Source organism: Rattus rattus, chromosome X (genome assembly GCF_011064425.1).
Source record: "Rattus rattus isolate New Zealand chromosome X, Rrattus_CSIRO_v1, whole genome shotgun sequence".
Lineage (NCBI taxonomy): Eukaryota > Metazoa > Chordata > Mammalia > Rodentia > Muridae > Rattus > Rattus rattus.
This window is the reverse complement of record NC_046172.1, coordinates 109109007-109129479: the sequence shown is the minus strand read 5'-3', so window position 1 is coordinate 109129479 and position 20473 is coordinate 109109007. Positions and strand designations below refer to the sequence as shown.

At 36.7% G+C, this 20473-nt stretch overlaps 1 protein-coding gene across 1 annotated transcript in view; it reads right to left on the bottom strand.

Moving 5' to 3' along the window:
• Positions 1-16946: 16946 nt before the first annotated feature.
• Stag2 (stromal antigen 2) overlaps positions 16947-20473 on the bottom strand; it is a 123038-nt gene continuing 119511 nt past the window's right edge. The window contains 1 exon segment of the mRNA XM_032890418.1: positions 16947-18859. Coding sequence (XP_032746309.1) covers positions 18836-18859 — 24 coding nt within the window. The 3' untranslated portion in view covers positions 16947-18835.

Below are 20473 nucleotides of genomic sequence, written 5' to 3'. Positions count from 1 at the left end.
TGGACACGGGAGAACCAAGAGGAGAAAGGCTGTGCTAGAGAATGAGTTTATATTAGACCAGTGTTATTTCATTGTAATGTATGTGTTTGTACAAATATTGCTTCTCAAGATGAAGTGATTCATCCCATTCTGTTTTGTTGCCTTCAGTTATCCTCCCACCACCACCCCCGTCTTCCTTTCCAGTACATGTTTCTAACAGCCACTCATTTTCTTCTTTTGGTTCTACCTTGTTTAGAGAACAATGCATCATCCCAAATTACTATTACTATTACTATTTCTATTAAGGAAAGTACAGTCTTAGACTTCATCAGTTTTCCTACAAATGGCTATTCTTTGTTCTAGAATCCAAACTAGGATATTACATTACATTTAGCTGGTCTGGTGCTTTAAATGAGAAATGCCCTCCACCCCAAGCACACATCTTTGAACATGTGGTCCACAGTGCTAGTGAGGAAAGGTTATGGGAATTTTAGAAGCTGGGGTATGTCAGTGATCGTGAACTCTGAGAGTTTAGAGCCTTACCCCATTTTCAATTCATTCTCCGTTTCTTGCATGTAGATAAAGATGTTAGCTCTCAGCTTCCTGCTCTAGATAGCCACTGACATTCTTTCCCCACCATTATGTACTTCGCCTCTGGAACCATGAGGCAAAATAAACTCTTTCTTCCCTATGTCAGAATGTTTCACCACAGCATCTAAAATTAAACAGTTAGTCTTCCCTTTAATCTATAGGAGACAAGTAGAGCCTATGTTGTGGAAGAAGAAAGATGGTACTCAAGAATGATAATGACAGGCTGGAGAGATGGCTCAGAGGTTAAGAGCACTGACTGCTCTTCCAGAGGTCCTGAGTTCAATTCCCAGCACCCACATGGTGGCTCACGACCATCTGTAATGGGATCTGATGCCCTCTTCTGATGTGTCTGAAGACATCTACAGTGTACTCATATACATTAAATAAATATTTAAAAATAATAATTAAAAAAGAATAATTTCAACTTTATGTATAAACATAATTATTTGAAAAATTTTAAAGTTAATAAATATAAATATACAGCCAGTGTTTAGTGACTAGATAAATTTATACTCAAACATTTTTGTGGATTGAATTCTTCATTTTGGAAGCAGGATCAAGTAATATAGCCTAGACTATTCTGCAATTTACAGTTCTCAGTTTCCTGAGTGAGATTGTAGGGATGCCTACCATGACTGACTGAAGAATTTTTTTCTCAACTAAATGAAAAACAAAATTAAAATTTGATATCCTTTTATTAATTTCCCTACAACTATTTTGTGTTAGCCTTTGTAAAAATGACTAACCTTTAGTAACTGTGTTTAATTTTTAATTATTTAATTATAACACCAGGGGTGTTTTAAGGGAAAAAATGTCTTACTTGGAAATCTTTTGTAGCTTAGGAAAATGAAAGAAAATACATAAATATCAATTTTCCACTACAAAATTTTGTGAGGATTAAAATCTCCTGAGCGAGGGTTGGGGATTTGGCTCAGTGGAAGAGCGCTTGCCTAGTAAGCGCAAGGCCCTGGGTTCGGTCCCCAGCTCCAAAAAAAAAAAAAAAAAAAAAAAAAAAAATCTCCTGAGCGGCCACAACAGCCATAAGTCGTGTTTCATCTGAATTAGTTAATGCCAAAGGTAAGTGACTAGTCATACAAAAGGCATAACGACGAGCAGGAGGGTCCACGTTTGCGGATGTCATTTAAGCAAACAACAAAGTAACAGATTTTACAGCACTTCCTTATTGTTCTATGTCTAGAGATCTAAACAAAACATGAACTGATTCTTTTTTTTTTTTTAAGTGATCCCAAAAGTTCCACCAGAACATGAACTGATTCTTATAGACCACAAACCGGTTTAAATTGTTAAAATTGATGGGACATTTTAGATTTACCCAAGCTGTGGATCCAAGGTAGAACTCCTTTTAATTTCTAAATTACTGGAAAACATTATCTGATTTTTAAAAGTTTTCATTAATGATGTTATCAGAAGTGCTACTTTAAAAAAAAACTGATTGAACAGTTTGACACAAAGAAATAGGCAGAACACTTTAAAAGACTCAACAGCAGAGTAGACGGTGTTGTCCTTCTGGCTGCTTACAGTTACCTACTGCTATGTTGGAAAGGACCCTTGAACACTGCAGTAGAAAGAATTAAACATCTATTTAGCTCATAATCCTGTAATTAGGAAGACACTTCTGGGTTCATCTGAGATTCCTCAGGTGTCCATACTGAACCATGGGTCATCTACACAAGTGTGCTTTGCCAACCGAATAAATACATGCATGCGATGAATGTTAAAATGCAGTTGGGAATTTACACATGGCTTTTGTACTTAAGAGTCTATGACATTTGAAGCTGAGCATGGTGCCAAATGTTTGCAATCCCAGAATTTTTAAGATGAAGATAAATGGACTGGGTATTCAAGGCCAGATATAGCTACACAGCCAGTTCAAGTCCAGTCTGGGCTAAATAAGGCCCATCTCATAAGAAACCAAACAAGGAGTCTATTACACTCTGAAAAAAAGTATTATTAAGCTATTATCATAGCTTCTTTGTCTATAGTTTAAAGGTAATTTTTTTCCAAAACAGAGTTTGTGTCAGGAATAATGTAGAAACATACTCTATCCTGCCTCTCCCATTGAAGATCTAGATGAAAGGAATGAAATGGATATTTGAGAACTCTATAATTTAGTTGTACCATACATCTTGGGGGTGGAATTAAACATTTAATGACTTATATAATAGAAAAATAAATAAAACATATGCAGTGGAAATCTTTCAGCCCAAAAGAAGTTATATTGTTTACAAGAAAATGAATGCAACTGAAGATAATTGTATTAATCAGATTAAGTGAGTCACAGAAGACAAATGTCAAATGTTTTGTGTCATTGTGGGCTTAGATTTTATGTAAAGGCATAAGGTCATGAGTACATACACGTACATACATTTGTGACTGTCATGCCACGTCACAAAACTAGGAATAAAACATTCTAGGGAGATAAACAAAACAAATGGGAGAGTAAAGTGCCAAAAAAGGAGTCTGTGAGTGTGGGGGGATATAGTCAGAATATAGCTTTCACACAATACATATCCCAGTGCTTGAAGGAACAAAAGTATTTCCAAGGATCACAAAACTAGCTTGCACAAACAGTTTCTCGGAAAGTCTTCAAAATCCTTCTCTTAAAATAGTGCACGGAATTGAGAGTGCTAACCAGTGTGTGATCCTGCAAGACGATGTCGATTAATTAGGTTGAAGAATTCTACATTGTATGCACACAACAAAATAGCACTGCATCTTAAAAATATAATACAATTTACCTATTAAAATAATATTCTCAAGATTTTAAATGCAAAGTGTCATTTTTTAGGATGCGTGGCTTTTGAATGAATTTTTAAATTTATTCTTTGACCTCAGAAAAATTGCTCTGTGATTATATTATTTAGGCTTGACCTTAGCTTCTCAGAAACATTAAATTTAGTAGTTGAACATTTCATGTTTTTCCTGAATGTGTTTGCTGTCATCTCTACCCATTAACGAGCAGAATCCACTGAAATTTCTGCAGTTTTCTTATTCTTCCACTAGCCATGCATCTTGTCTTTTCCTAATTTATACCACTGTTTTCATAACTCACAGCCATTGTTTCAAACTTTCAAACCACTTTCAACACACACACACACACACACACACACACACACACACACACACTGCTACTACCAATCTATAAGACTTACAAAGAGAGGCTTCAAACCAATACTAAAAATTCAAAGTCCTGGGTTGAACCCCCAGTGAACTAGACTGTTGGGGGAGGGCTGCAATGGGGGAGGGTGGGGAACACCCATAAGGAAGGGGAGGAGGGATGTTTGCCCGGAAACCGGGAAAGGGAATAACACTCGAAATGTATATAAGAAATACTCAAGTTAAAAAAAAAAAAATTCAAAATCATGGGAGATGGCTCAGTGAGTGAGTCAAAGTGCTTGCTGCTAAGCATGAAAAAACTAAGCTTTATCGCCAGAACTCACATGAGAAAAAACCTCACTCCGATGCCCTCTAACTTCTACATGCACATCATTACACATGAGCACACCCCCCCACATACAAAATGTCTTAAAGCATCAAAGTTACTAATCTGTTTACACATTCTCAAACATGTCAAGCTCAGCGGTAACAACTTTACTCAAAAAGTCAATTCATGGGGTTGGGGATTTAGCTCAGTGGTAGAGCGCTTGCCTAGCAAGCGCAAGGCCCTGGGTTCGGTCCCCAGCTCCGAAAATAAGAAAAAGAAAAAAAAAAAAAAGAATAGTGCAAAAAAAAAAAAGTCAATTCATGTGTTTGAACAGACATAACATTATAACTAGTTTCTGACTCATAGCTAGATCATCAGGAAATAATTATTGTTCAGAGTCACAACTGCTCTTACAGGTTGTGTGCCTCAAGTTTGGCTACTGCTCTTTAAAAATGTCCAGAGAGATGCAGCTCATGCACCAGTCTAATAAGTGTAGCTCTCACCTTTTCTAAAAGCTTTTTTTTTGCTGCAGAGCATTACAGAAATATCCACAACTGCTCAAAATGCAAAGAACAGCTGACCATGGGGTGCCCAGCCCTAGATGAGCATTCTACTGCACAACCTAAGACTCCAGGAACATTGAGACAGATGGGGTAGAAAGATTTTAAGATCCAGAGGACCAGGATGTCTGCAATGAGATTATGTCTTCTATATATGACAGGGAAGATGCACCCATGAAATCTCAGCAGTATGGCTGCCTAAACAAGGTCTACTTAGTGTCAACTCCAGTTGGTGTGTCATCACTGACTGCAAATCTCACAAGGCCACATCTCTAGATAAAGAGTAACAGGCAGTTGATGGGTATCCAATCCCGAGCAGCCCTAAATACTAATTGGATTTGGTAGTGCCCATGCTCTCTCTCTCTCTCTCTCTCTCTCTCTCTCTCTGTGTGTGTATGTGTGTGTGTTTGTGTGTGAGTTTGAATAGTGGGGAAGAACACACTGGAGGAGTTAGATGGGGAAAGAGAAAGGTGAAAATTATATAAATTCCTCGCATATCAATAAAATCTTTGTCAAAAGTCTCTGACTGGGGAGGTCATTAAGGTTTACCTTATGGTAGAACTTAAGTTAGTATTGAGATATTTCTACATGGATGTTGTCAAAATGTTTTTGATTAGTGTTGGTTTCAACTCTTCTCAGAGAAGCTTCCTTTTGGTGTGGTAGCAGTCAATTCAAAGACTACTAATTGGTCAAAGTGCAGAGAATAGGTGACTATGGAATGATTAGCCCTAAAGTCATATGGGAAGTCTATTCTACAAACACCCAAGACTCAGGGAACATCTTGGAAGAGGGGTAGATAAATTTAAGAGTGAGAGGAAGAGCATTGATTATTTTTAAGATTTATTTTTTTATTATTTATAAGTACACTGTGGCAGTCTGAACACACCAGAAGAGGCCATCAGATCTCATTACAGATGGTTGTGAGCCACCATGTGGGTGCTGGGAATTGAACTCAGGACCTCTGGAAGAGCAGCCAGTGCTCTTAACCACTGAGTCATCTCTGCAGACCAGGAAGAGCATTGTTAAATGCTCTGAACATAACATGACACTATGGCTGCCCACTCAAGACTGTATCAACAATCCTCACCACATGGTGTATGTTTCAATTATGAACCGTAGGCTGTGCAACTCCATCAGTCAAAGCCTATAATTACACAGAATCCATTCTTGGGATTGTTCGTTCTAGGTCAGTCTTCTATAGCCAGTCCATTCCAAAGGGCCACTGCATGATTTCCAGCCAATGGACAATGATGCGTACCTACCATCAGAACATAATGTGGACTAGCCTTGTTGCCTTCAAAGTCCCCAGTGCTCTACTCCATCATTCCTTCTTCTCCCTATCCCTTGGTATCCAATGGTCCTTTTTACTGTGCATAGGTCTGCTTTTCCTCCAGAATTCCACATAGTTGGAAGTCCTGCAGCAGGCCTTTTGCAACATATATACTCAGGAAGGCTTTTCTCCTCTTATTTACATGCAATTCAAATTCCTCCATATCTTTTCATGGTTTTAAAGCTCATTTTCTTTACTTTTTACACCTATTACTTGTACATTTTGAAATTCTAATGAAGTAACGTTTTTTCAATATTGTCACATCTACATGTAATATATTTTGATCATATTCATGTCCCATCACATTTTTGTCATTGTTTTGGCATGCGTATGCAGCATGCATGCGAGTATGCAGGTGTGAACACCTGTGCATGCACAAATAAAGACTATAGAAGATGTCAATCTTTCTGTACCACTCTCTGCTGCATGCCTCTAGGGCAAGGCATCTCACTGAATGGGCAGCTGACTGGTTAATTTGGAATGCATTTAAGGTTACAGGCACATACAGGTTTTTATGCATGCGGAGATCCAAACTCTAGCAGGTCTTAATGCTTGTACAGCAAGTGCAGTCCCACCCACCCACTACTTTCATAGAAAACCATAATATAGTGATGTTCTAATTCATGGACCTTGTCTCCCAATCCTGAAATCTGCTCCTCTGTTTGATCCAGTCCACTGGAAATTTTTCCATGGAGCTTATTTGACTGTTTTGAGTTTGTCATTTCCAAGACTTATGACTGGTTACTTTGAAAATGCCTGCGTCCTTACTTCCTCATTCACATCTTTTACTGTAGTCCTTACTTTTCTGTATTGTATTGGAATGAACTGATCTTTGAACAGGATAGATTTGAGACAGTCTCATGTAGCTCAGGCTGGACCCAAACTCAGGATGTTGCACGCAGAAACTGACTTTAAACCACTAATCCTCCGGACTCCACCTCACTGGGATTACAAGTGTGTGACACTGTGTCTGATTCTTTTAAAGATATTTTGCTGGGTGGTGGCAGTGCACACCTTTATTCCCAGCACTCCGGAGTCAGAGGCAAAGTGCTAGCCTGGTCTACAGAGTGAGTTACAGGACAAGTCAAGACTACACAGAGATACCCTGTCTCAAAAAATAGCAAAGAGTGGGTCTTCTTTTTTAATTTATGTGTAAGTGTGCCTATTTGTGTACACACATGTGCTAGGGTGTCCCTGGGGTCCAGAACAGTCCTAGATCCCACTGGGGTTGCGGGCAGTTCTGAGCTATCCAATGTAAATGCTAGGAACCAAATTCTGATCCTCTCCAAAAGCAGCCAAATAACCTTCGCTCCAGCCACATCTTTTGAATTCTTCATCCAAATTTTATCCATATATTAATTACTTTTTGCTGTACCTAATACCATGACAAAAGACCACTTATAGACAGGTTTACTTGGATTTATGACTTCAGAGGAATAAGAGTCCATCATAGTGGAGTAACAGCAGGCATGGTAGCTCAAACAACAAGCTGAGAACTCACATCTAAAACTGCAAGCAGGAGGCAGAGAAAGTGAACTAGGAATGGTGTGGCTTTAAACTTCCAAAGCCCACCATCAGTGACATATTACTCCACCTAAGTGACAGTCACACCTCCTAAGCCTCCCCAAATAATGTTACCAACTGGGGATCGAGTATTCAAATGCTCAAAATTATGGGGACATCTCATTCAATCAATTACAATGCTTCATTATCTTTGAAATTGGTTGCTTCATTTGTAACAGCCTTTTTAGAGACTAGCTTAGTCTTTTGTGTCCCAGGATACCAGGTTGTCATGACATGAATATAGTTCCAAGTGGATTTTGTAGGTTTTTCTTTTTGTTGTTGTTACTTTTATTTTGATACAGCACATACTAAGCCAGAACTTAATGGCTGTGTTTTCTCTGTACAAATCATGAGTGTTTTGTTGTTGTTGTTGTTTTAGCAAATCAGGCAAATGTGTTGTAGACAATGGACAATATTGTGTATACCCCTTGTGATTAGTCTTGTCAACATAGTCTGAAAGGACATAAAATGAACCTATGGTATGGCATCGTACAGGTCTGATAGCTGGTCTTTTTGTTGTGTTCCTCTACTCTTTCTGCCCTTTAGGCTCCTCATAGCCATGTCTACTTGGATCCTTATGGTCAGCTAAAGGAATTATTTCTCCTACTTGTTCTAATTGTTTGAGAATTTCATAAATATAAATAATGTATTTTTATGGATTTCACCCACATTCCCTTGCCTACTGGTGCCATCTACAACTCCAAGTGATTTTTTTTTAACCGACTGAATCCACTTAGTATTGCCAGTGTATGCATGGGTGAAAGGCCATCTATTGAAGCAAGGGCCATATCCCTGAAGAAAGCCAACTGTCCATTTATTTCCCTACTCTTTCAGTTAAAGTGTTTGGAGCAAATATAATGACATTTAGCAGGGCTTAGAGTTTAGTTCAGCAAGAAAGTGTCTACACAGGCTATTCAGATCATGCCGGATGCCCAGCCCCCTGGAAATAGGTAAAATAAATGCTAACAAACCCTTGTGTGGTACATAAGACCTGCACATGAGCAAATAAGTCAAAATGCCAGCATGGGAGGGGCTGCATGAGCCCCCAGTTCTAGCTCAGGAACTATGGACAACTGATGGCTTCTAGAGAAGGAAGAGTCATTTTTATTTATGAGTGTGGCTCCTGGTAGGTTGTCAGTATTCCAGTGGATACATCATACTCATGAGTGCATGGGCAGCAGATGAACTCTGTAGGTTATTGAAAAAAATAAAGGACATAAAGTGAGCATGACAAGCAGGGTGGATCTTGAAGGAATTAAGAGGATGAAGATTCTCACAATATATTATATGCATATATAAAATTCTCAAGGAATAAAAATTATATTAAAAATAGTGAGAGATAAACACAGGAAAAGTTACAAGACACACACACACACAGAGACTCAACCTATCTTCTCACAATATACTTATTTTTATGTATGTGTTTTTTGCCTGTGTGCATGTGTACCACACGTGTACTTGATACCCATGAAGGTCAGAAGAGGGTATCAGATCCCCTAGAATTGAAGTGATAGGTGGTTATGAGCTGCAAAGTATGCTGGCTGTTAGAAATCAAACCCAGGTCCTTTGGAAAAGCAGTCAGTACTCAACTGCTGAGCCACCTCTTCAGACTCAAGTGTAAGGCAAAGAACTATAGTAATTTCAGAGTGAAGAAACACATCACCAGCACTATAGTCAAAGTCATTATTAATAGAACAAACCATTATGCATCTACCAATTAATGGTGCACTGAGAAAGACAATAACAACTATAGTAATCTTTTAGGTGTGCAAGTTTACAAGTCGACATTGCAATGTAGTTGGACTCTTCACTACTGGCCTCTCTTTAGGAATTCTTAACCCTGCTGCCTGATGCCAAGGCCTCAGCTCCTATTCAAGACCTCTTCAATTCTGCAGTTCTCATGTCAACAAACAGGTAGACTTTTAAACATTACCAGGCCCAGCTGTCAGCTTGAGCCTTAGTCCCCAGTAGATTACAGCATTATATGCCAACCCCGAGGAAATGCTTCAGAGAAGATACATTGCTCTCTTGTTAATCACTGCTGATTTTCAGCCCCAGCTAAACAGGATTTATAGTCCTAGTAAAGATTTCATTTCAATTATGCGGTCTTTTATTAATCACAGCTGATTCTTCAGTCCCAGCTTATTGAAGCTACAGATTCTTAACACTGCCTGATACAATCTTTGAGGGATTCTCAAAGTTCCTTTTGAAACTGCACAAGCCAGATTTATATCACCTGCACTGTTTTAAACATTCTTAACCTCCCAAGCTCCCACAGAACAGGCCACTAAGCTTTGGGCACTGATGATTATTCCAGCCCAAAGTTACAAACATGCCCCAAAACAACATGGTCAAGTCTGTGATAGCAATAACCAACAAATTTGAACCGATTTCTGCACTAGTTTGCTTTCTATTGCTATGATAAACAACATGACAAAAAAAATTTAAAGTCAGGGCAGGAACTCAAGCAGGAACCCAAAGGCAGAACCCAGAAACATAGGACACGAAGGAAGGAGTGGCTGCTTCCTGCCACTCACCATTAAGACTTCCCAAAGGAGGGTGTGTCCCACCCTCTTAAAAGCTAAAGATGGTCAACTTTGGAAACCATGTATGAAAGGTGGCACAACTGTCTGTACTCTGGCTATGTCAATACCCTTGTAATGAAAATAGTATGTTATAGTCAAACTTTAAAAATCCAAGACAAAAAGCAAACCTTGAAAGCAACCAAAGGCAGCATATCACATGCAGCCTCATCCAGTCTAGAAGACTTCCCAGAAGAAACCTCACAATCCAGGGAACTGGGGGTGACACATGGAGTTCCCCTACTTTCTTACCAACATCTGTTGTTTTTCCTTTTGTTGATTTTACTCATTATTATTGGAGTAAGATGAAATTTCCAAGTTGTTTTGATTTTCCTTTCCATAATTGCTAAGGATGATGTACATTTTAAAAATATTTCTTAGTCATTTGTTGTTTCTTCCTTTTGGAACTCTGTTTAGACAGACTGCCTTTTACTGTCTTTTTTTTTTAATTCTTTTTTTCCTTAACACTTACTAAAACAGATACTTCTTATTTCCATAGGTAAACGTAGCTCTCACTCTTCAGAAATGTTTCTCTTTGCAAGAGATGAAGACTATCAGAGAGAATCACAACTGGTCAAAACGTCTGTATTCTGCAGTGCCCAAACTCAAGGGATACATTTATAACACAATTCTTGAACCTTATGCTCAAAGAACACTGAGGGAGAAAAAGCAGAAAGATTTTAAGAGCCAGAGAATGAGGAAGTTTGCTGTGATACTGTGTCTCCTAGAAATGTCAGAGAAGCTACACCCATGAAATCTCATCAATATGGCTGAATAGAGGAAGATCTCATGGGCCCCAGCCACAGACAAAAATAACTATAAGCAACTATAAGGTATGCTGAGAACAGTACAATTACTCACTTCAAGGGATAACCCAAGTATGTTTTTTCTTCAACTCACTAACGGAAGTACATAGTCAAGAACAGAATATTCTAATACTAAATTGATGGTGTGTCATTCTCTCATCTTTAATATTAATGTTAAAAGACAACTGAGCTACAGAGGTAGCTCAGTAACATAAAATAATAAAATATAATAAATTATTTTATTATATTATTTTATGTGTACATGTTTGTGTGTACATCAGTGTGCATGTGGAAGTCACAGGATAATTTGTAGAAATGAGTTCTCTCTTTCTACCATGTTGGTCTCAAAGTTCAAGATCAAGATCACATCACCAAGCTTGGCAAAAAGTGTCTTTACTGATGGAGCCATCTCACCAGACCTAATTTTTTTAAAGAAAAATAATTTAAAATATCTAAAATAATCTGAGCCACAAACATAAATCATAGGCACCAGCAAATACAATAGAGGGTAGAAAAACTAGCGTCCTTTACATAATGTGAAGTAAATGGCACCAATCTGTTAGATATGTAATTTATATAGGCCTCATTATAACCATAAGGCCAAGAGATATGCAAGTGTAAATCCTACCACACTTCATAAACATTGTTTACATAAACTGAAGGTCTATGCAAGTGTATTTCAAGCCAAGTCAACATCACTATTCTTTCAATGACTACAATTATTGGCATTTTATTAGTATTTCCAATAATGAACATCTTATTAAAGGTAGAATACTGGGCTGGTGAGATGGCTCTATGCGTGAGGTTTAAGATAAAGCCCTAAAAACCTGATTGTATTTGATCCCCGGACAAACTGTGGAGATAATCAACCTCTGATCTCTTCTCATGTGCCCACGAACATCAATTTTTAGAGGACAGGAGTGCACACTTAATTACAGTAATAGTGCAGAGGTAACTTTCTGTCCATAGGGAAATCAAATTCGTTATTTGACTTGTTTTACTGTGATAGTCACTTTATTGCCATGATCAAAGAACCAACCTGAGATATTTAAGATAAAATTGCAGGTGATAGCCAAGAGTCAAAAAAGTAATGAGTCAAAACACACCACATAAAATTCCTTAAACAGAAGGATAGTATGAAAAAGAACAAAGGATCTACAGAGTCACCAGGAAACAAAAAGATGGCAGTACCAAGTCCTCATCTACCAATAATTACATTGATTACAAATGCATCACATTTGACAGAGAAGTTTAATAGATTTTTAAAAATCCGAACAATATACTGCCTGTGGTGGTCTAAATGAGACAGGCTCTTATAGTTCCCTAGGTGGTAAACTGTTTGGGAAGGATTAGGAGGTACGGCCTTTACAAAGGAGTTGTGTCACTGGAAGTGGACTTTGAGGTTTCAAAAGCCCATGCCATTTCCACATCTCTTTGCCTCATATTACGTGTTGACCAAGATATAAGCTCACAGTTACTGCTCCAATGTCATGCCTGTCTGCCTGCTGTCCTACCATGGTCATGGACTACTCTCTGAAACTGTAAGCCCCCTAAACTCTTATATAAGTTGCCTAACTATGACATTTCCTATAAATGACTCACTTCACCTACAGTGAAGGACATAAACAGACTGAAAGTGAAGGGATGGAAAAGATATTCCATGTAAATGGAAACCTGAATGGTGTACTTTCACCATGTAGAATAGGTTTCTATGAATTAAGAACAAAGGAGGTTTACATATTACATATAATACATTTTATATAATGCATAATTTATATAATAAAAATAACATCATTGCAATAAACCATATCCAATAATGTGAACTTGGCAGCATTTCTTCTCGAATCAGAATGAGATAGGGACATCTATTCCCACCACTTGTATTCAACAGAGTTCTGAAAGTCCCAGCCACAGCAATTGGTAGGAAGAAAAACAAAGGTGTCCTAATCTTAAAGAAAAAAGTTCAACCATCACTACACATAGGTTTTTCTAGAGAAAACCTTTTGGGGCTATTAAACAAATCCAGTAAAGTTCTAAGAGACAGCAAACTTAAAAAGAGTAAAGAAATAATACTAATTTACACTGGCTATAAACATAACTAAGGCAGAGCCAGGAAGACAGCAGGTAAAGGGTTTTCTTTGTAATCTTGAGTTCAATCTCCAGAACCCACAGTGGGAGGAAAGAACCAACTCCAACAAATTCTTTTCTGACCTCCACACATCTCCTGTGGCACTTAGGCACCCAATTATATTCTTTCATACCCTCCCTTCCAAAGCCTCACAACCTGCACTCCACACACAATAATTTAATTTAGTAAATGCTCATAGAGCCCCAAAGCAACAACATAATCCATATTAAAATGCTCAGGACATTTTTAACAGAGGTGAGTGAAGCAATTCTGATATTTATATGGAATTATAAGCAACAGTAATCAAAATAACAGAATACAAGAATAAAAGCAGAATGGAACAGAATGGAGAGGCAGAAATAGCTGCACATTTTTATGGTTGATGTCCAAGAAAGAACGATGAGAAAGGACAGTCATTTCAGTAAACAGTGTTGGAAAAACTGGATATTCATTCACCTGAAGATGAATCTAAACCCTAAACTTATTATATAAAAGATAAATTTATATACAGGACCAGAGAGATGTCTCAGTGGGGCAAGAGTTTGGCTACTTTTCTAGAAGACCCCAGTTCAACTCCTACTACACAGCACGGCAGCTCCATATATCTCTACTCCTGTCCTAGGATCCAATGCCCTCTTCTGGACTCAGTGGTACACACACATGCTAGCAAAACACCCATATACACATAAAAATAGAGTTAGATAAATTTTAAATAAGTAAATGTACATTGGATTAGAATTTAAAGACCAAAAACCACAGGAGAAAAACCTCCAGGATAATTGTATGAGCATATGACCTAAATAATTTAATAAATAAAACTAGCAGTGGTGCCACACATCTTTAAATTGGGTCTTTGAGGTTGAAACCAGGATAGCCAGGACTAGACAGAGAAAACCAATCTCAAAACAAACAAACAAACAAACAGACAGACACACAGATAAATAGAAAGAAAAATAGGGCAATAAAAAAAAAAACAAGGGAAGAAAATATTCATAAATTACACATTGCCCTTAATATTCAAAATATAGAAGAAATTCATAGAGGTAGACAGCAGAAAAATCAAATAACTTGATCTTAAAAATAGGCAAAAAGCTTAATGACACACAAATTGCCAAGAAGTCTTAGTCAGTGCTCAGTATCACTAAGTCATCAGTAAATTCATTGAACATGTTGTGGATGGCCCTAAAAAAACTTAGACCTACCATTAGGATTCATCACTCCTGCTACTTGTAAGAGCATACAGGAGGACATTATTTCAAGTGACATGAGCCCAAGCATAGAAGAGACAGTATCTCTTATGTAGCAAAAGTAATAACCCTGTTTGGCTTACAAATTCCACAATGTATGAACACTTCAACACATCAAGATGTATGTAATAAGCCAACTGACCTCCTAATGATTAGATATGATGTTGACAAGGATGTTGTAGAACACAGGGAGCAAGAAACCTTTTGTCTCCCGAGTCCTGGGCATGCTTCACCGTGATATCTATCTTTTAAGAATTTGAATAGCAGAAACCTGTAAGACTCAAGTAATTAGTTGGGAATGTTTTGATTTCTAAAATGTAGAAGGTACTGTGTAGGGAACTCTAGCCTCCTGTCTTATCCTACCCACACTTAGGTTTTACACACAGGAGGTGCAGTTGTGCTGTCCTCTTGACTTGAAGATTCTCCGCCTTAGTTAACATCACTCCCATTTCATTTGGCCCACCTGTTCATTTTAAAGATGCAACTTAAATAGCAGCTTTTCTTATTCATAATTAGTAAAAAGTAGGAGCAAGTTGTATATGCATCTAGTGAATTAGTAAACTGTTCTTTATGGTTACAATAGAATATAACCCAGAAATAGAATGAACATTTCACATATAAAACATGTATAAATATCAGAAATATTCCAAGCTAATAATTTTATACATAAAGACAACACTGGATGGCTTCATGCATATGACATTCTAAGACAATCTGTGATGAAGAGAAACGATAAAAGGATGGACACAGACTGGCTGAAGACTGAAAAGGATCTGAGTCGAGAGTTATGCTCAGAATCTTTAATAATGACTGCTGTTCAATACTTAAGCATTAGTTGAAAACAGCAAATATGAATCTATTTGCATATTTATCACATATAATTTGCCGAATAAAAAGATTGAGAATTAAGTCCTTAAAGATGTGTAGGCTGCAGTAGGTAGGAAGTATGCCCATGCTTGCCATTCGCCTTGAAACAGAGGCAGCTTTCTTAGGCAAGATATGGCTGATCCCAAGTACAAAAGGTGTTAACCATTAATTTGTTCTGACTTCGTGGTATATGGTAATTTTTCATGTAAAATGTTAGAGGAGACTTACCTGCCTAACAAAAAAAGCCTTCTGAGCAAATCTACTACTATGAGAGCCTCTCGGACCACCTTGCAAGATATACTCGGTCCAGCTTGTGAAAAGTGTTGCATGTATTCTATGTCCTAGTAACTATATAAAATGTCAAAAACAATGTCCATCTTTCACTTGGCTCATTTATTTTGTTGCATCATTACAACTGACAGATAATCTATCTGACCTAGTACACACCCATAGGAATTCTTACAAATTTAGTACATGTATTCACATATGCATGCATCCATATACATATGTGGCAATCAGAGGATATCTTTGCAGGAATTTATTCTATCTACCATGTGAGTTAAGATCAAAGCTGGTTATCAGGCTTGGCAGTAAAGGCCTTTTACCTGCTAAGCCCTTGTTGGCCTACCCTATGAACTTTTTCTGAGTTCCCTTTGTGGAAGGACATTGAAGAAATTTATCTTAAATTATCCAACATCCCAATTTTTAAAACTGTAAGTACCTTTTGAAAGGTTCAGAGCTCACGTTTAACTTGTATGTTACAGAAACCTACTAAATAGCATATTATCCACACCACTCAATTTTTAGATTCAAGTGGATTGCTTAAAGAAGAAACATGTCACAAGGAATACTATGCCATTTTACCTTTTTGTAAATTTTGAGCTTTGGTAGTCTTTGTATACTCCTGGTTAGCCTGGAACCTGCTATGTGGGCCAGGCTACCCTTGAACTTGCAGTAATCCTCTTGCCTCAGCATGTGGAGTGCTTGGATTAGAAGTAGGCATGAGCCGACACACCTGGTTGCAACACATTTCTCAATAGCACAGTTTGTAGGTCACAGCATAGCATGACAGTCTAGGTCTGAAGACCAGCCCCTCACTGATTACCCATTCATCTTTGTATAAGCTTTGCTAACTTTTCTGTGACTCGTTTTCTTCACTTCCTGGTGATCTGTGAAAATAAGGGAGTGGGGATAGATAATAGCAGGTCTCATGTCATGAAGGTTTGTGTGCACTACTTAAAACAGTGGCTGCCAGCAATATTGCCTACAATCCTGTAAGTTTAGTTCAGAACTACTGATGACCAAAAGACTCCTTGCACAATTTACAAAATCAAAATAAACAATGTACACCAATAGTAGTAGCTTTTTAAAAAGTGCAATGCAAATTTTATCTCACGGGAGACAAATGTTGGCGTTCACACATCATGAGCCCATTATCCAATATAGATTTCCTTAAATCAGAACTCCTTGCTAGATTTTTGCCCTAGCACTTAGTTCAAACTTAATGATTGTCTTTTTTACACTGAACTGTGATAGAAAAACTTTTTCTCACATCTGACACAGTAGGCATTCAAATTTATCCTAAATGAACAAGGTAGACATTTCAAAGTGTGTTTAATCTATACCAGATGGAAATGAAAGCAGTAAGGGCTACAGGTTTCTATTCTAAACAACTCAACTAGGGATTTAGTCACATTAAAAATATATGTGATTTATTAAAAATATAAACTGGTGGTTTGTTCTATAAATAATCCCACTCAAACACATTAAAGTGTGAAAATAAATATAATTCATAAAGCATTTAGAACCACCCTCCCCTTTTGATTACAAGAGATAAAGCATACAACATACTGTAGGTTTATTTTTATTCAAAAAGTTACTGTCTCAAGACATAAATACAAATCAGCAAACAGTACAATTAGGACAATAGAATGTGGAGGACAACAGGTTAGAGTAATAGAGAAAACATTTTAGCTGGTTCAAAACAAAGCTGGAAGAACTGCTTTCACAAAGAAATACTCCTTTCAAGAGTGAGAAAAAAATCAACTTAGGTTTCAAATCATATATACAGTCCTCTCAGCAGTTGTAGGAAATGCAGTGGTGTATAGAAGAACATATGCAATACGTTTGCACATAACAATGTTTGTTGATGGAAAGTATGTTAGACAGGTCTGGTTTTATTTGTTAACCATGAATTAATAAAATAAATGTATTTTGTGGTCTTTCATTTAACCTATGGTTTTTTGGCTACCACAGCCCAATGCTTGTTGATTTCCTGACTTGAAAAACCAGAAACCTTTTGGTATTCACACATCTGAAGATATTCTTGTATTGCAAGCATATTAAGGCATGGAATGATTAAAATAATATACCTCAAGAACTGAGAGACGACTGACAAAAGATAGATATACATGTAATATAAGTTAATATTTTGTTTTAAACGATGTCTAGCTGCCTAAGCCTCGCAAAATGAGTTGATGTCAAAATGGCAAGTGGCCACTTTCTGTTTTAAACTAATTCACTTGTGAAAGGACATAAAATGAAGTTTAAAGCTTAGCTTTCAAAGAATATTATGGGTTATGAATTCTATTATCCCATCTAATTTACATACAGAGGAAATGTACTGTAACCTGTTAGAAGTATCTTTAACCTGAAGACTGCTTGCAAAGACAGATAGATAAAACAATATAAAATACAAATTTAAAAATCATTTTAAAGCATGAACAGTCATGCTTTTCTATTTTTAAACATTGTTAAACTTTCAATATATTTCTGAAACCTCATAATTTTAAGTTGGAATTTAAAAGTAAGAAAAAACTAAACAAACTGCGCAATTATAAAATCAGCACCAATTTATATATATATATAATTTTATTTAAAATTTAGATCCCTATTCCCACACTCTAATAAGCTGTATAATTTTTGTTTAAATTTTCTGCAAACATACTACAATAAGCTTTTTATTTGGAGACAAAATACAGTGGCACTACTGTAAGGAATATCACAACGTTACATTTTTATCTTAAAGGACAAGCAAACTTTCAGGGCTGCTATGGGATAAGCATGTTCGAGACTGGTTACCTTCTGGCAGTTCACTGCATCTGGATATTTCTGAAAAGTATACAGAAGCTCTTGGATTTTAAAAATATCTTAAAATACATTTTAGATGAAAAAATTGTAAAAGTTCTGCTTATAAGTTTAACTTTTTTCCACAATTACAACATTTAAAACAAAGGTTTGTTGATTGATGTTTTAAGCATTTAAATTTAGAATGCTAAAAACAATTCTATCCTACAATTTCAGGGTCAGGGAATAAATCCATCCTTAACTTTTGTTTCGTGGATGTAAACAGAAATCCAGCAGAGGTCATCATTATTTAGTACAACCAGTAAATAAATGTGAGAAGATTCTTATCTGTACCAAATACTTCTTCAGATTATTATATTTTTTTAAAAAAGCATGAAATAATTCCTTTAAAAGCCAACTAACAGCGCATAAATAAAATATTTACTTTCTAAGAAAAACTGTAGCTTATCATCAAATTGTTTACTTGTCCTTTATTTTTTCAGGCAAACAAAACTGCCCCTCAATGCACTTCATCTTGGTAAGCATAAGCATGTTATATTCTCCTTAGAGAAAAATCTGTACAGAATTTCACTGTATCTACCACACGTTATTTTAAAATTTCCTCTTCCACTTAGAAAATGACTTCATCACAGATTTAATGTGTACTGGTATTAAAACATTGACACGCCAAGAACCTAATGAGAGAGGGAAAAAATCTTGTTAAAATAGTCATTCATTTCTTAATAAAAATCTGTAAATATTATAATATCTTATCACTGTTATGCTAAAATATTAATAAAACCACTCTGAAAACATCTCTTCAGACACACACACACACACATATATATATATATATATAAAGTGATCATTAATCAGTAGCATTCATTACGATGTCAACTAACTCATAAACATAACTAAAAGTAGGGACTCTGGTGTAATTGATTGTTACACAATCCCCTAAGTCCTGAAGTGAACATTCGTTGAACAACAAATGTAGTAGTTCCCAGTATATTCTTCTAGCATGGGTTCCATGGGAAGAATTTAAGAAAAATCTCATGATCTTAGCCATTTGTACCCTCGAGTAGATGGTTTTTGAATAAGCATCTATCTGAACATAAAGAAATAAAAAAAGAATAATGCAGCTACAGAAAAAAATAAAAAGCTTTCTTTAGAAAATCTGGTCTTAGTTAATGAACAGAAATACACATTTTAAGAAGCACCTAAGGTGAAATTTGAGAGAAATGAGTTATACTGGTGCTCATTCTTATACATTCTAGTTGGAAAAGGATTGGTAGGCAAACTCTGATGACAACTTGTCACTAATACAAAATGACTCTACCTTTTTCACTCAAGCAGCACATAACTTTGACTGTATATATTATGTTAAATATTTCATTTAAAATTCTAGCACTTATTAGACTAGTTAAGCAAAACTTTAGGCTACGGTAAATGAGCAAGGGCGGTTAGCAAAGCCAGAAGAAACTGAGATTGAGTTCACTAAAGGCTTAGACTTCTCACTTCAATGGAAGTCAGACTCTCATGAATTGTTTTCAACTCAAGGAACTGTTTAATTCTTGGACAAGGAAAATTTGTGGACTGTTGTAGTGAATTATCAAGTGCTTGCACTGCCTAGGAACGAAAACAAAAAGGAGTTGCACATTCTCCGTTCATGACAACTCCCACACTCCTCACCCCTTGTCCTTCTGGTTTCTCTAAGAAGTTTTAGGTTCTGTTAGAGTCCAGAGTTAGGAGTTACTATATTTCCATTAAAGAGGCCTAGATGAGGTTTAAAGGTTTCTTCTAGTCAAAATATTTTATAACTTTGAATAAGTACAGTTCCAATTACTAATAAAAAAGGTAAAGCATTTGTCTGAGTACTGTGCCTGCATGTATAGATATACATCGCATGAAGGCAAATGTTTATGGAGGCCAACTTTCCTGGAACTAGAGTTACAGGCAGTTGTTGACTACCACAAGTGAGCCGGGAATGGAACCAAGGACCTCTGGAAGAATGGCAAGTGCTCTTACCCACTGAGCCATCTCACCAACTACACTAGTCAATTTTGGATGTAGAGTATGCTACTAAGATGATCTTAGGTGTTTTTCAAATACAGTGCTTAATCAGGAAGCAACTGAACACCTGACATTCATGTGTTTTGTACACAGTGATTATACCCAGATATCATTAGAATATTAAATTAGTTGTGGTACATTGAGCACTTTCCTAATTTTATGCTGCAGATAGTTTGAGAAGTTTGACATAAGTAACACTAATGACAATGTTATCTGAGTTACCAAATTAGACCTAC